The 22223-nt window shown below is 42.6% G+C and overlaps 1 protein-coding gene across 4 annotated transcripts in view; it reads right to left on the bottom strand.

The window, feature by feature from the left end:
* The window catches only part of LOC115172580 (kinectin), a 58692-nt gene that overhangs the window by 28541 nt on the left and 7928 nt on the right, over positions 1-22223 (bottom strand). For all 4 annotated transcript variants that reach the window (XM_029730146.1, XM_029730147.1, XM_029730148.1 and 1 more), the window contains exons 2-4: positions 1650-2275; positions 1197-1355; positions 913-1017 (exon numbers count right to left, since the gene is read on the bottom strand). In XM_029730146.1, the coding sequence (XP_029586006.1) occupies positions 913-1017; positions 1197-1355; positions 1650-2274 (889 nt within the window). In that variant the 5' untranslated portion in view covers position 2275. The remainder of the gene's footprint in view (positions 1-912; positions 1018-1196; positions 1356-1649; positions 2276-22223) is intronic.

The following is a 22223-nucleotide window of genomic DNA, read 5'->3' as shown; positions in this document are numbered from 1 at the left end:
ATTCATACTATTTCATCCTTCCACAAGATGTAGTACCAACACAAATCTAGGGTTGCTACCCAAGCCGGCTGGTTGTTTGTTCTATTGGTTCGGTTGCTAGAGACACAACCCAGTCGTTCAGTCTTTTTGAACTGTCTATGGACGCGACCCAGTCGTTTACTCAAAATGTTCCATTGCCATACAGGCTGGCAACGTTCTTAACCCTTGTTTGCTAGCTAGCCAACTATGGCTAACCTACAGTCACGTCAAACAGTGCAGCCAGAATAACAACAGTAGCTGCATTTGCATTCGTTTAAGCTGTTTGCTAGTGACATTTATTTGTATACAGCCATAACAAAAGAGCTAATGGTGCGCAATTTCACCTGGCATAGAAAATGTGCTCTCTCGTCAGGACAGTTGTTCAGAGGAGCTAGCCAACAACACAGCTAACACAATCACTTCAAAGTGAAGCTGGAAAGACTGTAAACTAGCTGAAACTTGTTTCTTTGACCCGTTTTCTATTGATAGTTATTTGTATATATCCATAAAAATGAAGCTGATTCAAGATTTCGACTGGCTGAGAAAAGCTGCCTGGCTGTCTGTCTCATCCCGACACGTTCACAACATTACGGCTGGAGATCGAATTTGAATATTTAAAAAATGTTGCAAATGTCGGTGAGACAGACAGCAAGGTTTATACAAATCTCTGCTGTTGAAAACTAAATGTTAGTCTAAAAGAAATGTGAGATAAAGTTGATAAATTGCCTGGCTGGGCTGATGAGACAGTGGATTGCGCAGTCAGATGGAACAGAGTAAATAGGCATTTTAACATTATAGATGCGGAATAGACACCTAAAATCAGCATTCAGGATTAGACACACCCGTTGCATAAACATGGTATAGCAGCTATATGTTAGAGTGTAGGTTTCGCACCTTTGTTGGCCTCGTTCTTCTGTTTCTTGCCACTCCCCTTGGAGGGCACGTCATCATTGTGGTTGGCAGAAGTCGCAGAGTCAGTCTGGACATCATCCACTGGGGCTGGGGGAGACAGAAGCACATGGTCATATTTGGTGCCAGACACAAAAATCAATTATTTCATTTTCAAAAAAGGCAGATTTAGATATATTCTGCTTTTTGCTAGCAGCTTCAAACAATGTCTCTGAACCTGCTCTGACTTTGATTACGCTACGGTATCAGTAAGTATTCGTCATCCTTACCATGCTCAGTCTTCTGCTTCTTGGCAGAGTTTCTTTTCTTGCCACTGGTTGTGGTGGTGTCTGGGGGGGCAGGACCATCCTGTGCTTTGGTTTCCACCAGCACCGGAGCCTCCTTTTTGACTGGAGCTGGAGCCTTCTCCACCTTAATCTCTTCCTCCACTAGACAGGAACGAACAAGAGGACAATTAGGTTTAAGAGATACGAGGAAAAAGGATGCCACTATGATGGCCTTGTGATAGACACATTTGTGTAGAAGGTATTTTGAGGTTATGGCCATTGTAACAAACTCCCTCCCGCTCACTACTCATACTGTGCTTTAAATAATCTGATTCTGGAGGATAGACACTAATGAGTGGCCTCAGGGAAGACGCTAGCCCCGTTTTCAGACACAGGCAAGTGTCCCGGGCACCACAAATCCTCATCCTACTAAAGCCACTCTGGCCTTTTACTCACCAGACTCTATCTTCTGCTTCTTCTCCTTCTTCTTCTTGCCAGAGGGCTGGGGTGGGGTCTGGGCCTGGCATGGGGGCTGAGACTGGTGGTCAAGCTGGGGTGAGGGGGGACTAGGTTTAGCCACTGGGGCAGGGGGCTCTGCTTTGCGGCCACCTGGCTTGGAGCCGTTCACCTCAGGTTCCTCGGCAGGGGGAGCGGCTGCAGCTTTAGCAGCTTTCTTCTCCTTCTTCTTCCTCTCCCTCACCCCTGCAGGGGCCTCGGCTGGCGCTGCCACAGGGGCAGGAACCGGGGTGGGCGGGGCCATAGGGGTAGGCTCCTCCTCCTCAGTGGTGGAGCTGCTCACGGCGTCAGCCATGTCAAAGTCCCGCAGGTCTTCCTCTGACTCTCCTCCTCCCCCGCCACCTCCTCCGCTACTGCTCTCCTTCTTCTTGCTCCTTTTCTTGTCATTCTTCTTGCGGGTGTCTGGTTTGGAGGGTGGCAGCTTGAGATCTCGTTTCTGTCTGGCTAGCACCTCATCATAAGAGGTCTCCTTCATGAAGAGCCAGAAGAAGAGGAAGATGAGGGCGATGACCAGGGATGGGGCCAGGATCACCAGGTACTGAGAGTCATAGATGTCCAGCGCCATTCTGAAGAGAGACAGAGCAAGAATGAGTCATGCGTATCATGCACATGATAAGCCAACTGTCAACATAAGACATTCAACAAATTCCTCATAGCTGAAAATAATGCATAGCAAAATATCTGATCAGTTCATTCCTAAATGTCCTATACCTCTTCTTTGTTGCCACATATTTTAGATGAAAAAGTTGATTCTCACACGGACTAGGTCAATTCCAAACTTCAAGGCCAGTCAGACACTGGCACAGCCCCATCCATGCCAGGGCAGCCCAGTGAAAGGGGAAATGGGGTAACGTGATTTACAAGATGAACAGCTCCAGGCACTTCCAGACATCCCAGATCAGCCTGATACAAATACCTGTGGTGCCAGAACACATTCCACCTCTCTCCCAGTGCCTCCCTAATAAGAGGACGCTGGCGCTGCTGCTGACACTTCCTCAATACTTTATGGGTTTGATATACTACAGCAGAAATGCTAATGCCTTTTCCACGCTGCATACATTTATTGGTAATAAATATGACAACTCAATGTATTTTTCTCCTGGAGGTTATCTGCAGTCAGAGGGAGACAGCCCTGTGCAGAGTGAATGTGTGTGTGTGTGTGTGTGTAGGGAGGGGTGATTAGCAGGTACGGAGGACGCCTTTGTGTCCTCCCTCACCCATAGTCCTCTCATCTCTGTGATAGGGTCTATTAGATTAGTAGAGTACACTGTCCTAGCCTACAGCCTAATACTTTTTCTTTACACACACACACACACACACACACACACACACACACACACACACACACACACACACTAGACTAGCTACTAAAGTTGGTAACGCTTACAAATAACGTACTTACGAGAAACAATATGCACTGAATGAATCGGTTTACCTTTATCATGTCCATAGTGTGTGTATTAGCTAGATGAAACTGCTGGTGCAGTTTTGCACCAGCCTGTTGAGGTGAAAATTATCTTCTCCTGGCAGGCCCAAGACACAGCAATATGTCGTTGTCAAGCAAGGTAAAGCCTACGCATGTCCCTTAGCACTTACACAGGATGCTGGATATAAACAGTGTACAAAACATTAGAAACACCTGAGCAGTGTTTGAATACCCATACTAACATACTGTATACTACATACTTAATGAGTATATACACAACATACTATTAGTTCATTTTAGTATACTGTAAAAGAACGGTATCCTTTCAGTTCTGCGTACTAGTGCTCGCCTGTCTACCCGGAAGTTGATGCTGTTGCTATGCAACCTTTTGCTAGCATAACAAATTACTAGCTATACATTTGACGACTTCGGTGTGTTCTTAAATTCAATCTGGAATGCCAGAGTGCGCTCCGAGTGTGCTCTGGGCGTTAGTAAATTCAAAGCTTTGTCAGATTGTCCGTTTGTTACTTCGGAGCATTTCGCTCTCAGAGCGTACCCTGAACGCTCTGGTCGAGGAGTAGGGTTGATCTAAGTGTTCTGACCACACAATGGCAGTCAAGCACCCAAGCTAACTGGTCAGCTACTTCCAGACACAAATGAGAGAACACCTCACTCTGACAAATCAAATACATTTGTATTTGTCACATGCACCGAATACAACAGGTGTAAACCTTACAGTGAAATGCTTACTTACAAGCCCTTAACCAACAAAGCTGTTTTAAGAAAATACCAACAAAAAAGATAAGAGATAAGAACAACAAATAAGCAGCAGTCGGTTAGGCTGTTTTCATGTTATTCATAGCGTTTACTGCCATCGGCCATATTCAACAGGTGTTGAGCGTTCGTAAATTCATCAGTTATTCTGGTCTCTGGTACACTCAGATAAGAGTGAGCTGAAATCAGAGTAGATAGCCAGAGCGAATTTATGAACGCACCCGAATGTCCATTGATAACGCACAACTATACTACTTAGCTAAGCTAATTATGAAGGGAATAATCAAGTCAATAAACATTGGTTAGTTAGATAGCATATAGTTAATATATTGGAAGGTTCGATGTATTAATAGCCAACTAACGTTAGGCAGCTAGCTAACATACCGGTGGTACATACTGCTGTAATGATATTCTATGCGGTTCGTAAGGATAGTGTAGCTAACAAATTGTCAGCCAACACAGCATCTAAGGTAACTTATTTGAAAGTCATGACTTTATTACATTGCTCAACATGTCATAATTAGTTTAAGCAATGAATTTGTATCCGCTTTTGTTGGACTTCGGCTGCATATTTCCACCGTTTTCTTCAGTGTATGTAGTTCTGTCTGAGCTGTTCTTGTCTATTGATGATCAGTATTATGTTTTGTGTGGACCCCCAGGAAGAGTAGCCAACAGCTAATGGGGATCCTAATAAAATACCCCCCCCAAAAACAAAAATCTGAAAGCGTTGTGAAGCCACGCCCATTTTCTGATAAATTGCATTATGGGCCCTAAAAGCACGGAAATAGTGTCCACTGCTTGTATACTTCGTATTTTGGCGAATGTAGTACGACATCCCGGAACGTTTGACATTCTAACAAGATCCATACTATGACCAGTAAGCATACTACATTTACGTCACAAATAGTACAGTTAGTATGAGTATTCAAACAAAGCTCTGCTCTTTCCATGACAGACGGACCAAGAGAAAGCTATGATCCCTTAACGTCCTTGTTAAATCCAATTCAATCAGTGACCATGTTTACATGCGCACAGTATTCCGTATAGTAGCTCATATCCCACTTAAGGTCTTATCCCTGTAGCCATGAATAAACAGAATATTCCTAATTTAAGTATATGGGTTAAATAGAATAGTATTTGAAATAGGCACACTGAGTGTAGGCCTATAACCGCTCACATGTAGCGTAATATAATATTAACTCCTGCAGAATTATACATTTCTTGCAGTGAAATTATACAACAAATGTTAATTTTGTCTCGGGAACAGGAGTGGAGAAATAGGATTTCTTCCTTTCATCATTTCTTGAGAAAATGTGAAAGCTATGTAATGTGTTCTTTAGACACTGTTGTTATGCAAGCAGATAGTATTTCAACCACATCAAATATGCACCCAAGACAAACCGAAGTCTTAACAGAAACGTGTGGACTTTTTCCTCAGCTTTTCATTTCCTTAAAACTGGTCAAGCTGATGACATTTGGACATTTTGCACAGGACCAATCTTTCCACTGTTTTCACCCCGGTCACTAAACAAAACAGACAATTGTACCAGCGTAAGATAGAATGAAGGCATTAGTAATCTAGTTATATAAGACATTATTCCATTGAGCACTACTCTATTTAGTCTTCTGGGGCAACAAGTTGTGGCAGAAGAGAACCTACATGTATCAAACTACTGTTGACAAATGGCTACCAAATGTCGTGAATTATAATATGGCCTACCAAAGCAGAAACGTGTCTAAATTAGGTGGTGAAAGTGTCCTGTAGTAAATTCATTATAGTAGGCTAAATTATGGTGGATCGAACTGAGCATATAGTAATTTGTTTGACAATCGGATGAAAACATAAAATCACCCATGATATGCAAAACTGAGCAGACTGCAAAAATGACAGTAAAACAGGATAAATTGTTTACATGCACAGTATCCAGTCTTAGATTAGCATTTCCCAGGCATCTTATCCGGGTTTCTCATAACCGGAATACAAGCTTTTTCGGGAAATGTGTCAACTCAAAAACAGAATACTTGAGTATCCCGAATAATAACGGGATATTGGTGTGCATGTAAACGTGGTCAGTGTAGATGAAGGGGAGGAGATGGGTTAAAGAAAGATTTAAGCCTTGAGACAATGGAGACATGGATTTTATATAGTACATTCGGAAAGTATTCAGACCCCTTGACTTTTTCCACATTTTGTCACGTTACAGCTTTCCTCTAAAATTTATTAAATTGTTTTTTCCCCCCTCATCAATCCACACACACACACACACACACACACTACCCAATAATGTCAAAGCAAAAACAGGTTTAAACTTTTTTGCAAATGTATTAAAATAAAAAATAAATCACATTTACATAAGTATTCAGACCCTTTACTCAAATGAAATTGTATTGGTCACATACACATGGTTAGCAGATGTTAATGCGAGTGTAGCGAAATGCTTGTGCTTCTAGTTCCGACAGTGCAGTAATATCTAACAATTCCCCAACAACTACCTAATACACACAAATCTAAAGAGGTGAATGAGAATATGTACATATAAGTATATGGATGAGCAATGGCCGAGCGGCACAGGTAAGGTGCAATAGATGGTATAAAATACAGTATATACAGTACCGTTCAAAAGTTTAGGGTCACTTAGAAATGTCCTTGTTTTTGAAATGAAAGCAAATTTTTTTGTCCATTAAAATAATATCAAATTGATCAGAAATACAGTGTAGACATTGTTAATGTTGTAAATGACTATTGTAGCTGGAAACGGCTGATTTTTTTAATGGAATATCTACATAGGCGTAGGCATAGCCTTCCCTGTAGTTCAGTTGGTAGAGCATGGTGTTTGCAACGCCAGGGTTGTGGGTTCGATTCCCACAGGGGGCCAGCGTATGAAATGTATGCATTCACTACTGTAAGTCGCTCTGGATAAGAGCGTCTGCTAAATATGTCAAATGTAAATGTACAGAGGCCCATTATCAGCAACCATCACTCCTGTGTTCCAATGGCATGTTGTGTTAGCTAATCCAAGTTTATCATTTTAAAAGGCTAATTGATCATTAGAAAACCCTTTTGCAATTATGTTAGTACAGCTGAAAACTGTTGTCCTGATTAAAGAAGCAATAAAACTGGCCTTCTTTAGACTCGTTGAGTATCTGGAGCATCAGCATTTGTGGGTTCGATTACAGGCTCAAAATGGCCAGAAACAAAGGTCTTTCTTCTGAAACTCAGTCTATTCTTGTTCTGAGAAATGAAGGCTATTCCATGCGAGAAATGGCCAAGAAACTGAAGATCTGGTACAACGTTGTGTACTACTCCCTTCACAGAACAGCACAAACGGGCTCTAACCAGAATAGAAAGAGGAGTGGGAGGCCCCGGTGCACAACTGAGCAAGAGGACAATTACATTAGTGTCTAGTTTGAGAAACAGACGCCTCACAAGTCCTCAACTGGCATTTCTAAGTGACCCCAAACTTTTGAACGGTAGTGTACATGTGATATGAGTAATGTAAGATATGTAAGCATTATTTCAAATTGGCATTGTTTAAAGTAACTAGTGATCCATTTATTAAAGTGGCCAGTGATTGGGTCTCAATGTAGGCAGCAGCCTCTCTGACTTTGATTTGATTTGTATTCAGACCCTTCACTCAGTACTTTGTTGAAGCACCTTTGGAAGTTATTACAGCCTCGAGTCTTCTTGGGGATGATGCTACAAGCTTGGCACACCTGTATTTGGGGAGTTTCTCCCATTCTTCTCTGCAGATCCTATCAAGCTCTGTCAGGTTGGATGGGGAGCGTCGCTGCACAGTTGTTTTTAGATCTCTCCAGAGATGCTCAAGTCCTGGCTCTGGCTGGGCCACTCAAGGACATTGAGACTTGTCCCGAAGCTACTCCTGCATTGTCTTGGCTGTGTGTTTAGGGTCGTTTTCTTGTTGGAAGGTGAACCTTCGCCCCAGTCTGAGGCCCTGAGCGTTCTGGAGCAGGTTTTCATAAACTATCTTTCTATACTTTCCTCTGTTCATGTTTCCCTTGATTGTGACTAGTCTCCCAGACCCTGCTGCTGAAAAACATACCCACAGCATGATGCTGCCACCACAATGCTTCACCGTAGGAATGGTGCCAAGTTTCCTCCAGACGTGATGCTTAGCATTCAGGCCAAAGAGTTCAATCTTGTTTCTCATGGTCAGAGTCCTTTAGGTGCCTTTTGACAAACTCCAAGCAGGCTTTCATGTGCCTTTTACTGAGGAGTGGCTTCCGTCTGGCCACTCTACCATAAATGCCTGATTGGTGGTGGAGTGCTGCAGAGATGGGAGAACCTTCCAGAAGGACAACCATCTCCACAGAGGAACTCTGAAGCTCTGTCAGAGTGACCATCAGGTTCTTGGTCACCTCCCTGACCCAAGGGTCTTTTCCCCCGATTGCTCAGTTTGGCCAGGCGGCCAGCTCTAGGAAGAGTCTGGGTGGTTCCAAACTTCTTTCATTTAAGAATGGAGGCCACTGTGTTCTTGGGGACCTTCAATGTTGCAGACATTTTTTGGTTCCCTTCCCCAGATCTGTACCTCGACACAATCCTGTCTCGGCGCTCTACGGACAATTCCGTCAACCTCATTGCTTGGTTTTTGCTCTGAGATGCACTGCCAAGTGTGAGACCTTATATAGACAGGTGTGTTTCTTTCCAAATTATGTCCAATCAATTGAATTTTCCACAGGTGGACTCCATTCAAGTTCTAGAAACATCTCAAGGATGATCAATGGGAACAGGATGCACCTGAGCTCAATTTCGAGTCTCATAGCAAAGGGTCTGAATCCTTATGTAAATAAGGTATCTGTTTATTTCTAGTACATTTGCACAACTTTCTAAAAACCTGTTTTCACTTTGTCATTATGGGGTATTGTGTGTAGATTGATGAGGATTTTTTTATTTATTTTGAATCCATTTTAGAATAAGGCTGCAACGTAAAAAAATTGGAAAAAGGGAAGGGGTCTGAATACTTTCCAAATGCAATAATGTATGTTTGCCATTCAAATGGTTAATGGGCAAGATAAAAGATTTAGGTGCCTTTAAAACAGGATATGGTAGTCTGTGGTAGAAAAGGAGATGAGGAAGGAGACCAAGAATCAATGCAAACATAGTAGGCTCTATTAGTTTCAAGAAACCACAATAGTGGAAGACAATATAGTGGTAAAAACTCACCACGAGAATCCAAATAACATGAGTAGAAAAATGGCTCTCCAACAACCATCTGAACAGAGATTGTTTTACTGAGTCAGGCATCACTTTATTTGTACACTGAGTGGAAATTAAAACATCTCAGCCCTGGGGCATGGTCTAGTTTGAAGTGTAATTTGTTGTCAACAATACAAACAGTGGCGCCAACCGTAGCTGACACGACAATACCCGCTTGCTCTGGATTCAGATTCGTGTCAGCAATAGCACAGGACTCAGCCCCCTCTGTCTAGCTAGCACTTCTCCTATGCTGGGCCTCTTAGTTAGGCCCTAATTTGGATTAAGCAGATTACCCATGATAATACATTAAGAATAACTTTCCGCTGCAGTGCTTCTCTGGGCCTGATGGGCTTGAGGTGCAACAGTCAGTTTCATCTAGGCCTGTAAAACCTCTCCCATTATTTCACGCCTGACACACACACACACACCAACTCATGCACAAACACGCATACTCCAGCAAGCAGCCAGATAGATATATATCCAACAACTGTCATCATGTAAGGCTAATTTATCATTCACTAGTTCCTCATTCTGAGATTGCTTCAGACCATTTTCAATGACAAAACTTCTCCAAGTACAAAAAAATTGTATTCAAGCGAGTTCTCACAGAGCAATAATGCATATGGGCAATTCCACAGTAACAGAATTACCGTGGAGACTCAGATTTTTCACTTAGAATGTGTGCCAAACAAAAAACATTGATTTCAAAGTTTAACAAACCACACAACTCTATGCACAATGACTACCGTAATTTCCGGACTATTAAGCGCACCTGAATATAAGCCGCACCCACTGAATAATTTTTTTTTTAAATTTTGAACATAAATAAGCAGCACATGTCTAGAAGCCACAGGTGCCTACCGGTACATTGAAGCAAATTAACTTTACACAGGCTTTAACGAAACACGGCTTGTAACAAAAATAAATAGGCTTTAACGAAACACAGCTTGTAACAAAAAATAAAAAATTTGCAGTAAGCTTTAGTTGTCTTTTTGCACTGAGTCAATTCCTCACGCTGCTGTTTCCAACGTCTTATCATCGACTCATTAAGACCAAGCTCCCGTGCAGCAGCTCTATTTCCTTTTCCTACGGCCAGATCAATCGCCTTCAACTTGAAAGCTGCATCATATGCATTTCTCCGTGTCTTTGCCATGATGAGGGTGACAAAATGACTACCGTAATCAGAATGATGGGAAGTTTGAGAGCGCTCGATATAATCTAAACAGTAAACAAAAAAGTTGTTTGACCTTAACCCGTTCGGCAATTTCATTGGTCTAATGAAAGCTTCATGCCACCAAAAAACTGAGCACGTCACAGAATGTGTTTTTTTTTTTGATTTTTTTTTTGGAAAGCGGGACAAATCCATATATTAGCCGCATCATTGTTTAAGCCACGAGGTTCAAAGAGTGGTAAAAAAGTTGTGGCTTATAGTCCGGAATTTAGGGTTCTTAACAATTTACACAGAAAACAAAACAAAAAACATTTACAGTAAAACATTTTATCTGCACAGTTCTTCCTGTAAATGTGTTTTTGTAAAATTCTGTGGAAATTGTTAAGTAGTCCTTGCGCATAGAGTTCGATGGATTGTTAAACTTTGAAATCAATGGCTTTTGTTTGGTATAGATGTTAAAGTGAAAAATTGGAGTCTCCATTACCATGGAATTGCCCATGAACTACATTTTGCGTGGTTGTTGTGGTTAAAGGTGAATTCTAGACAATATTTAAGAGTTCTATATATTAGCGTCAACCCCCTGAAGGATTATGCCACCTCACCAATTCCCTAATTACCCTCTGGACACACCCCTTCTCCTGCCAACTCACCACACCTGAACTCATTCTGATAATCAGCATTCCTCTCCCTTCCTCAACTATATAAGCAGCTGGTTTTTACCTCATTGTTTGTGGTGGCACAAGTCCTTTGTTGTGTGTACTGAAGTAGGTGTTTTTTGTTTTACATGTATAACATTAACTTTGTAGGTTCATTGCCAATCAATTTGACTTTCCTTAGACTACTTCCTTTTCTTAAAATTCTGAGATCTAAAGATATTGACTATGGCCTTTTTTGATTAGCATGTTTTGTTGTACTTTATTTCTCAGTTCTGGCACTGTCTTGTATGCTAACTCTTTCAGCAGCAAACCAGAGCACCCACCCTCAGTTATTTCAGTCTTGTCCTGCAAGAGTAGAAAACACTAGTTGGGACAATTGGAGATTTGAAAGTTAAGACCTCTTAAGCAGAATAGAACACTAGGCAGTGTGGACAGGACTGAGGTGGGTGAGTCACATCATACCTGCCTGATTGCTTTCTGCCCGACTATTCCTCGGACTGGAGGGTGCAAACATTTCCCATTGCAGCAGGAGCCATATCCTAGCATGGAAATGAGCCTGGAAGACAAAGCTCTCTTGGGCCATTCCCCGGACCTCCTGCTTTGGCAGGGACAGGCCTTGGGAACCCCCATGATAAATTGTCAGAATGTGGCGAAACAACCTTTCAGGGCACACTACACCTGACCTGTAGCTTGTCATTTGTTAGTACCATCTATGTTTAGTAACTAGGCTTGGGAGGTATACTGGACTATTTGGAAAAATACAAGTTTTCAAAACAACAATTAGACAAATAGTCAAATATACTGCTCAAAAAAATAAAGGGAACACTTAAACAACACATCCTAGATCTGAATGAAATAAATAATCTTAAATACTTTTTTCTTTACATAGTTGAATGTGCTGATAACAAAATCACACAAATAATAAATGGAAATCCAATTTATCAACCCATGGAGGTCTGGATTTGGAGTCACACTCAAAATTAAAGTGGAAAACCAACCTACAGGCTGATCCAACTTTGATGTAATGTCCTTAAAACAAGTCAAAATGAGGCTCAGTAGTGTGTGTGGCCTCCACGTGCCTGTATGACCTCCCTACAACGCCTGGGCATGCTCCTGATGAGGTGGCGGATGGTCTCCTGAGGGATCTCCTCCCAGACCTGGACTAAAGCATCCGCCAACTCCTGGACAGTCTGTGGTGCAATGTGGCGTTGGTGGATGGAGCGAGACATGATGTCCCAGATGTGCTCAATTGGATTCAGGTCTGGGGAATGGGCGGGCCAGTCCATAGCATCAATGCCTTCCTCTTGCAGGAACTGCTGACACACTCCAGCCACATGAGGTCTAGCATTGTCTTGCATTAGGAGGAACCCAGGGCCAACCGCACCAGCATATGGTCTCACAAGGGGTCTGAGGATCTCATCTCGGTACCTAATGGCAGTCAGGCTACCTCTGGCGAGCACATGGAGGGCTGTGCAGCCCCACAAAGAAATGCCACCCCACACCATGACTGACCCACCGCCAAACCGGTCATGCTGGAGGATGTTGCAGGCAGCAGAACGTTCTCCACGGCGTCTCCAGACTCTGTCACGTCTGTCACGTGCTCAGTGTGAACCTGCTTTCATCTGTGAAGAGCACAGGGCGCCAGTGGCGAATTTGCCAATCTTGGTGTTCTCTGGCAAATGCCAAACGTCCTGCACGGTGTTGGGCTGTAAGCACAACCCCCACCTGTGGACGTCGGGCCCTCATACCACCCTCATGGAGTCTGTTTCTGACCGTTTGAGCAGACATGTACATTTGTGGCCTGCTAAAGGTCATTTTGCAGGGCTCTGGCAGTGCTTCTCCTGCTCCTCCTTGCACAAAGGCGGAGGTAGCGGTCCTGCTGCTGGGTTGTTGCCCTCCTACGGCCTCCTCCACGTCTCCTGATGTACTGGCCTGTCTCCTGGTAGTGCCTCCATGCTCTGGACACTACGCTGACAGACACAGCAAACCTTCTTGCTACAGCTCGCATTGATGTGCCATCCTGGATGACTGCACTACCTGAGCCACTTGTGTGGGTTGTAGACTCCGTCTCATGCTACCACTAGAGTGAAAGCACCGCCAGCATTCAAAAGTGACCAAAACATCAGCCAGGAAGCATAGGTACTGAGAAGTGGTCTGTGGTCCCCACCTGCAGAACCACTCCTTTATTGGGAGTGTCTTGCTAATTGCCTATAATTTCCACCTGTTGTCTATTCCATTTGACAATACATTTCACATGCTGTTGTGCTGTGTTGCTTCCTAAGTGGACAGTTTGATTTCACAGAAGTGTGATTGACTTGGAGTTACATTGTGTTGTTTAAGTGTTCCCTTTATTTTTTTGAGCAGTGTATTTACTGAAAATATAAATGTAACAATTTCAAAGATATTACAATTCATGTAAAGTAAATTGAAATAAATTCCTTATTCATCTATGTATTTCACACGACTGGTTATACAGATGCCTTTAAATACATTTAAAAAAGTGGTGGCGTGGATCAGAAAGTCAGTATCTGGTGTGACCATTTGCCTGATGGAGTGCCACACATCTCCTTCGAATAGTTGATCAGGCTGTTGATTGTAGTCTGAAATGTTGTCCCACTCTTCTTCAATGGCTGTGTGAAGTTGCTGGTTATTGGTGGGAACTTGCACACGCTGATCCAGAGCATCCCAAATATGGGTGACATGTATGGTGAGTATGCAGGCCATGGAAGAACTGGGAATTTTTCAGCTTGCAGGAATTGTGTGCAGATCCTTGCGACACAGGGCCGTGCATTATCATGCTGAAACATGAGGTGATGGCGGCGGATAAACTGCTCGCCCACACAACACCATACACGTGGTCTGAGGTTGAGGGCTGTGGGACAGCTTATGGTAGAGAAATAAACATTCAATTCTGGCAACAGCTCTGGTGGGCATTTTTGCAGTCAGTATTCTGAGTGAGCTTTTATTGTCCCCAGCACAAGGTAATGATCATGTTGTTTAATCAGCTTCTTGATATGTCACACCTGTCAGGTGGCTGGATTATCTTAGCAAAGGAAAGATGCTCATTAACAGCGATGTAAACATATGCAAAGCTTCTCAAATTCTGTGCACATGGAACATTTCTGGAATCTTTTTTTTTCAGCTCATAAAACATGGGACCAACATTTGACATGTTGCGTTTAAATATTTGTACAGAGTATGAAGTTTTTCAATACATGTTTATATTTGTAGCTACTTTTAGTTAATACCTGCAGTCAACTTGTGCAATACATTAGGAGATTAAGGAGATTGCATTCTTTATTTCACCGTCACATTTGACATTATGAAGTTGACCATAGTTCCCCAAAACAGCTGAACCAGTCACGTTTGTAAATAGCACAACGGGAGACGGCAGGAGCTGGTGAGTCCATAGCGTTCTATATCTGCGAGTCTTGTGCAGCGCACGTGAATTTCATACAAGTGTTTTCCATCATATCGTATGCCTTTCTGCCAGAAGTCGGGGAGCTCGATGAGTTTGTACAGCTGTCATTTTTTTCCCCCGTTCTTCCTATTAGCGTTTTTCTCCTTCCCTCTGCTCCGTGTACACATGCCGCTCTTCCTTCAGAAAAGTATGCAACAAAATTGTGTAAATGAACAATCTTTCACCTGCAAAATGTCCACACCTCACTGAAAATGACATTCGGTAGCTACGCTGGTGTAACTAACTCGGTCAATACCTGCCAGTCTGCACAGCGCAATATCAACCCAGAGCATATTGGACTTTTCTCTACCACATCACAGGATTACTGCCGCAAGCTCTGGACCATTACACCGGATCATTGCAGCTAGCTAGCTGCAACCGAGTGGCTATTGTTGGCTAATGCCTCTGTCCCGAAGCAAGCACCAGTTAGCCTTGGACTAGCCTCGAGCGAGGCCCATCTCCTGGCTAGCCCATCTTTTGTCCACCCTCCCCACTAAATGCGGAGACCTCACCTGGCTTAACTGGTGCCTTCAGAGATGCAACCTCGCTCATTGTCACTCAATGCCTAGGTTTACCTCCACTGTACTCTCATCCTACCATACCCTTGTCTGTACATTATGCCCTGACTCTATTCTACCACGCCCAGAAATCTGCTCCTTATTCTGTTCCCAATGCACTAGACGACCAGTTATTATAGCCTTAAGCCGTACCCTTATCCTACTCTTTCTCTGGTGAGGTAGAGGTTAACCCAGGCCCTGTAGCCCCCAGTACTACACCTATTCCCCAGGCGCTCTCATTTGTTGACTTCTGTAACCGTAAAAGCCTTGGTTTCATGCATGTTAACATTAGAAGTCTCCTCCCTAAGTTTGTTTTATTCACAGCTTTAGCACACGCCGCCAACCCTGATGTCCTAGCCATGTCTGAATCCTGGCTTAGGAAGGCCACCAAAAATTCTGTCATTTCCACCCACAACTACAATATTTTCCATCAAGATAGAACTGCCAAAGCGGGTGGAGTTGCAATCTACTGAAGAGATGGCCTGCAGAGTACTGTCAAATTATCCAAACAGTTCGAGCTTCTACTTTTAAAAAAAATCCACCTTTTCAGAAATGTCTTTCACTGTTGCCGCTTGTTATAGACTCCCCTCAGCCCCCAGCTGTGTCCTGGACACCATATGTGAATTGATTGCCCCCCATCTCTCTTCAGTTCGTACTGTTAGGTGACCTAAACTGGGATATGCTTAACACCCCGGCCGTCCTACAATCTAAGCTTGATGCCCTCAATCTCACACAAATTATCAAGGAACCTACCAGGTACAACCATAAATCCATAAACATGGGCACCCTCATCATCCTGACCAACTTGCCCTCTAAATACACCTCTGCGTCTTCAACGAGGACCTCAACAAGCACCTTCTCCCAGCTGCCCACTGCACTGAGGCTAGGAAACACTCACCACCAAAGAAATCTACGATAATCAAATTTCAATAAGCATTTTTCTATGGCTGGCCAAACTTGCCCAAGCCCCCCCCTTAACCCAAACCCAGACAGCTCATGTTCTGAAAGAGCTGCAAAATCCGGATCCCTACAAATCAGCTGGGCTAGACAATCTGGACCTTCTAAAATTATCCGCCAAAATTGTTGCAACTAGAGGTCGACCGACTATGATTTTTCAACGCCGATACCGATTCTTGGAGGACCAAAAAAAAAAAACGATACCGATTAACCTCTGGGGCACCCACGGGACACACTATTCAACAGCCAGTGAAATAGCAGGGCGGCAAATTCAAAACAACAAATCTCAATTCAAATTTCTCAAACATACAACTATTATATCCCATTTTAAAGATACACTTCTCGTTAATCTCACCACATTGTCTGATTTCAAAAAGGCTTTACGGCGAAAGCATAACATTAGATTATGTTAGGACAGCGCCGAGACAAGAAAAACCACACAGCCATTTTCCAAGCAAGGAGAGGCGTCACAAAACCCAGAAATACAGCTAAAATTAATCACTAACCTTTGATCTTCATCAGATGGCACTCATAGGACTTCATGTTACACAATACATGTTTTGCTCGATAAAGTTTATATTTATATCCAAAAAACCCATTTTACATTGCCGTGTAACGTTCAGAAATGTTTTGCCTCCAAAACTTCCAGTGAATGAGCACATCAATTTACAGAAATACTCAAACGTTGATAAAATATTCAACAGTTATTCAAAGAATTATAGATACACTTCTCCTTAATGCAACTGCTGTGTCAGATTTCAAAAAAGCTTTACGGCGAAAGCAAATTTTGCAATAATCTGAGTACAGCGCTCAGATATCAAAACAAGCCATACAGATACCCGCCATTTGAGTCAACAGAAATGAGAAATTACATTATAAATATTCACTTACCTTTGATCTTCATCAGAATGCACTCCCAGGAATCCCAGTTCCACAATAAATGTTTGTTTTGTTCGATAAAGTCCATTCATGTCCAAATACCTCCTTTTTGTTCGCGTTTAGTCCACTACTCCAAATGCAGGAAGCGCGCGCAAAATGTCACTACGAAAAGTCAAAAAAGGTTCTATTTACGTTCGTAAAAACATGTCAAACAATGTATAGCATCAATCTTTAGGATGTTTTTATCATAAATCTTCAGTAATATTCCAACCGGACAATTCCAATGTCCTCAAAAAAGAAAAGGAACACAGCTAACAACTCATATGTGAGCGCGTGCCACTGAGCTCATGTCATTTTCTCTCTCATCTACTTCCAGGAGCTCTTATTCTCTCCCCATTCACAGTAGACGCATTAAACAACGTTCTAAAGACTGACATCTAGTGGAAGCCTTAGGAAGTGCAAAATTAACCCTAACTCACTGTATACTGTATAGGCCAGGGGTGTCAAACGTCCGGCCCACGGGCCGGATCAGGCCCGCAAAGGGGTTTAATCCGGCCCGCGAGATGATTTTGTAAAGTATAAAAATGAGCTGCAATTTTTCAATAAAATAAACTGCTGTTACAATTGCGTCCACTGGATGGCGCAATAGCAATTGTGTTAAGCAAGAAAACTGTTTATACCGGAGCAGAGCAAGTAGGTCAAGCAAGTGCAGCCAGTCCAGATGAGCTACTTTGTTTTGCCCGCGATATTTATTACGGCTTCTACTTTTAACATTATGTGCTTTGGCTCCCTCATTGCCCCAATATGTCTCTGGGACGCAGAGTGTTCCAAGAAAAATGGTCATCCTCCTATTTATTGACGGAATTGAATGGGAAAGCTGTATGTTTGGTGTGTTCACAGCATGTTGCAGTGCTGAAAGAGTATAACCTTCGTCGCCACTATGCGAGTCTTCATGCCGACAAATATGACAACTTTCAAGGACAGCGGAGAAGAGAGAAGGTGAATGAACTGTTGGCGGGTCTGAAGAAACAGCAGTCTGTGTTTACTCACAGCCGAGAGATCAGTGACGCTGCAGTGAAAGCTAGCTACCTCATTGCTAATGAAATCGCAGTGGCTTCAAAACCATTTAGTGAGGGTGAATTTGTAAAAGCATGCATGATGAAGGCAGCGGAGATTGTGTGCCCTGAAAAGCGCCAGGCTTTTGCAAATATCAGCCTGACAAGAAACAGTTGCAGACAGGATTTCCGATCTTTCAGTGGATTTGGACAGCCAGTTGAAGCAAAAAGTAAAGTCATTTATTGGGTTTTCAGTTGCAATTGATGAAAGCACGGACATTACAGATGTTGCACAACTGGCCATTTTCATCCGCGGAGTTGATGACACATTGACCGTCACCGAGGAGTTCGTGGAGTTGGTGCCGATGACAGATACAACGACAGCAGCTGATATTTTCACCGCACTCGTCGGCGCGCTGGACAGGGTCGGAGTGGACTGGTCCCGCCCTGTCAGCCTGGCTACAGATGGTGCGCCCTCAATGATCGGGGAAAAAAAGCAGGCGTTGTGACAAAGTTCAAAGAGAAAGTGCAATCTGCAAATGGAGTGATTTTTGGACTTTTCACTGTATTTTGCACCAGGAGGCTTTGTGTTGCAAGTCATTAAAGATGGATAACGTCATGGTTCGAGCCCGGGTTGGGGCGACGAGAGGGACGGAACCTACACTGTTACAGATGCAGGACCTTGCATTTATGGTGGATGTTACAGAGCACCTGAATAACTTGAACAAACAGCTGCAAAGGCGCAACAAAGTCGTCACGCAGTATTATGACAGCATACGTTCTTTCAAGTTGAAGCTGTCATTGTGGGAGACGCAACTCGCCGGGGTGATGCAGCTCACTTCCCCTGTCTGAAAAATGTGTGCGCGACCCAACATGTGGCAGACATGAAGCGGTTCAAAGATATAATAACGGGACTGTTACGGGAGTTTGAGCAACGCTTTTCAGATTTTTGGTGAACTGGAGAAAGACTTCAATGTTTTTTGCTCGCCATTCACCGTGAATCCCTCTGATCTGCCCGTCAGCATCCCACTTGAAATAATAGACTTGCAGTGTGACTCGGATATGAAGGGCAAATTTGCCGCAGCTGGCTTGGACACATTTTATCAGAATCCCTTGCCAGGTTACCCCGACTTGACAGCCCTCGCTGCAAAACTGTTGTGCATGTTTGGAACCACATGTCTTTGTGAGCAAGTTCTCTGTAATGAGCATAAATAAAACAAAGCTGCGCTCAAGGCTCACGCACAAGCACTTGAATCACATCCTGAAGTTGGCTGCCACTCAGGATGTGACGCCTGATATTGATGGCTGGTGAAAGCTAAAAGATGCCAGGTATCAGGAGTCAAATAAACTATGCAACCCCACTTAAAGTGCTGCATGAGACACCCTGATATAGTTCTGTGATCTGTGATATACTTCTGTGAATCACTGAGGCATTGTGTGTTTGTGTTCTTTTTCTTTAGAATTTTCAAATAAACTTGGTGTTTTATGATTAATAGTGATGTTGTGCTTGTACTATTGTGGACACACTGTCCTCAGGCTCCAGCTTTATGTTTTATGTTGATCGTATTAAAACAAAGAAAACAATCTGAAGTTGTTGTTTTTAAGTTATATATACCATGATTTTACCGGTCCGGCCCACTTGGGAATAGATTTTCCTCCATGTGGCCCCTGAGCTAAAATGAGTTTGACACCCCTGGTATAGGCAATCACTTGAAAAACTACAAACCTCAGATTTCCACACTTCCTGGTTGGATTTGTCTCAGGTTTTTGCCTGCCAAATGAGTTCTGTTATATTCACAGACATCATTCAAACAGTTTTAGAAACATCAGTGTTTTCTATCCAAATCTATTAATAATATGCATATCCTACCTTTGAGCCTGAGTAGCAGGCAGTTTACTACGGGCACGCATTTCATCCGGACATCAAAATACTGCCCCCTACCCTAGAGAAGTTAATTGGACGATTTAAAATAAAATTACAATTAAAATTGTAATAATGACAATTACAACAATGCTGAATGAACACTTATTTTAACTTAATATAATACATCAATAAAATAAATTTAGCCTCAAATAAAGAAACATGTTCAATTTGGTTTAAATAATGCAAAAACAAAGTTGGAGAAGAAAGTAAAAGTGCAACATGTGCCATGTAAGAAAGCTAACGTTTAGTAAGTTCCTTGCTCAGAACATATGAAAGCTGGTGGTTCCTTTTAACATGAGTCTTCAATATTCCCAGGTAAGAAGTTTTAGGTTGTAGTTATTATAGGAATTATAGGACTATTTCTCTCTATACGATTTGTATTTCATATACCTTTGACTATTGGATGTTCTTATAGGGACTTTAGTATTGCCAGTGTAACAGTATAGCTTCCGTCCCTCTCCTCGCTCCTACCTGGTCCAGAACCAGGAACACATCGACAACAGCCACCCTCGAAGCAGCGTTACCCATGCAGAGTAAGTGACGTTTGAAACGCTATTAGCGCGCACCCACTAACTAGCTAGCCATTTCACATGGGTTACACGAGCCTAATCTCTGGAGTTGATAGGCTTGAAGTCATAAACAGCGTAATGCTTGAAGCATTGCGAAGAGCTGCTGGCAAAACGCACAACAGTGCTGTTTGAATGAATGCTTACGAGCCTGCTGGTGCCTACTGTCGCTCAGTCAGAATGCGATATATAATCATAGACTTAATAACACACAGAAATACGAGCCTTTGGTCATTAATATGGTCGAATCCGGAAACTATCATCTCGAAAACAAAAGTTTTTTTCTTTCAGTGAAATACAGAACCGTTCCTTATTTTATCTAACGGGTGGCATCCTTAAGTCTAAATATTCCTGTTACATTGCACAACCTTCAATGTTATGTCATAATTATGTAAAATTCTGGCAAATTAGTTCGCAACGAGACAGGCGGCCCAAACTGTTGCATATACCCTGACTGCGTGCACAGAACGCAAGAGAAGTGACAAAAAATATATACTTCTGTGCATTGTTTATGGTTAGGTACATTCGTGCAACGACTGTGCTTTATTCGCAAATGCGCTTTTGTTAAATCATCCCCCGTTTGGCGAAGTCGGCTATCTTTGTTAGGAAGAAATAGTCTTCACAGTTCGCAACGAGCCAGGCGGCCCAAACTGTTGCATATACCCTGAGTCTGTTGCAAGAGAAGTGACACATTTTCCCTAGTTAAAAGAAATTAATGTTAGCAGGCAATAACTAAATATGCAGGTTTAAAAATGTATACTTGTGTATAGATTTTAAGAAAGGCATTGATGTTTATGGTTAGGTACACATTGGAGCAACATGTACCTAAGCGATTATATGCGGAGAAAAAAAGAACAAATATATGAAATGTATGCATTCAATACTGTAGACAGGCTAGATAAACTAGTAATATCAACCATGTGATTATGATTGATTGTTTTTTATAAGATAAGTTTAATGCTAGCTAGCAACTTACCTTGACTTCTTACTGCATTCGCATAACAGGCAGGCTCCTCATGGAGTGCAATGTAAAGCAGGTGGTTAGAGCGTTGGACTAGTTAACCGTAAGGTTGCAAGATTGAATCCCCGAGCTGACAAGGTAAAAACCTGTCGTTCTGCCCCTAAACAAGGCAGTTAACCCGTCATTGAAAATAACAATGTGTCCTTAACTTCTTTGGGACGGGGGCAGTATTTTCACGGCCGGATAAAAAAACGTACCCGATTTAATCTGGTTACTACTCCTGCCCAGAAACTAGAATATGCATATAATTACTAGATTTGGATAGAAAACACTCCAAAGTTTCTACAACTGTTTGAATGGTGTCTGAGTATAACAGAACTCATTTGGCAGGCCAAAACCTGAGAAGATTCTATACAGGAAGTGCCCTGTCTGACAATTTGTTGTCCTTCTGTTGCATCTCTATCGACATTACAGCATCTGTGCTGTAACGTGACACTTTCTAAGACTTCCATTGGCTCTCTAAAGCCGCCAGAAAGTGGAATGGGGTGTCTGCTGTCTCTGGGCAAAGTATAGGAGCAGAGTTTGTAATTGGTCAGCCTGGGGACAGTGAGACTGGAGATGCACGGTCACGAGAACTCGCCATGTTTTCTCTGTCTTTGAATGAATACAACGTTGTCCGGTTGGAATATTATCGCTATTTTAAGAGAAAAATCGCATAAAAATTTATTTTAAACAGCGTTTGACATGCATTGTTAAGGTTTGACCAACTATTTGTGTGCATATCCTATATAATATAACAATCTATTTGCATAACCTATATAATATAACACAGATGCTATAATGATACGTTTATTAACTATAAGATAATTGAATACTGCTATATGTTAGAGGAAGTGGCTCATGTGATGGTGGG

Source organism: Salmo trutta, chromosome 33, assembly GCF_901001165.1.
Source record: "Salmo trutta chromosome 33, fSalTru1.1, whole genome shotgun sequence".
Lineage (NCBI taxonomy): Eukaryota > Metazoa > Chordata > Actinopteri > Salmoniformes > Salmonidae > Salmo > Salmo trutta.
The sequence above is the reverse complement of the archived record's forward strand: the minus strand, read 5'-3'. Positions and strand labels throughout refer to the sequence as shown.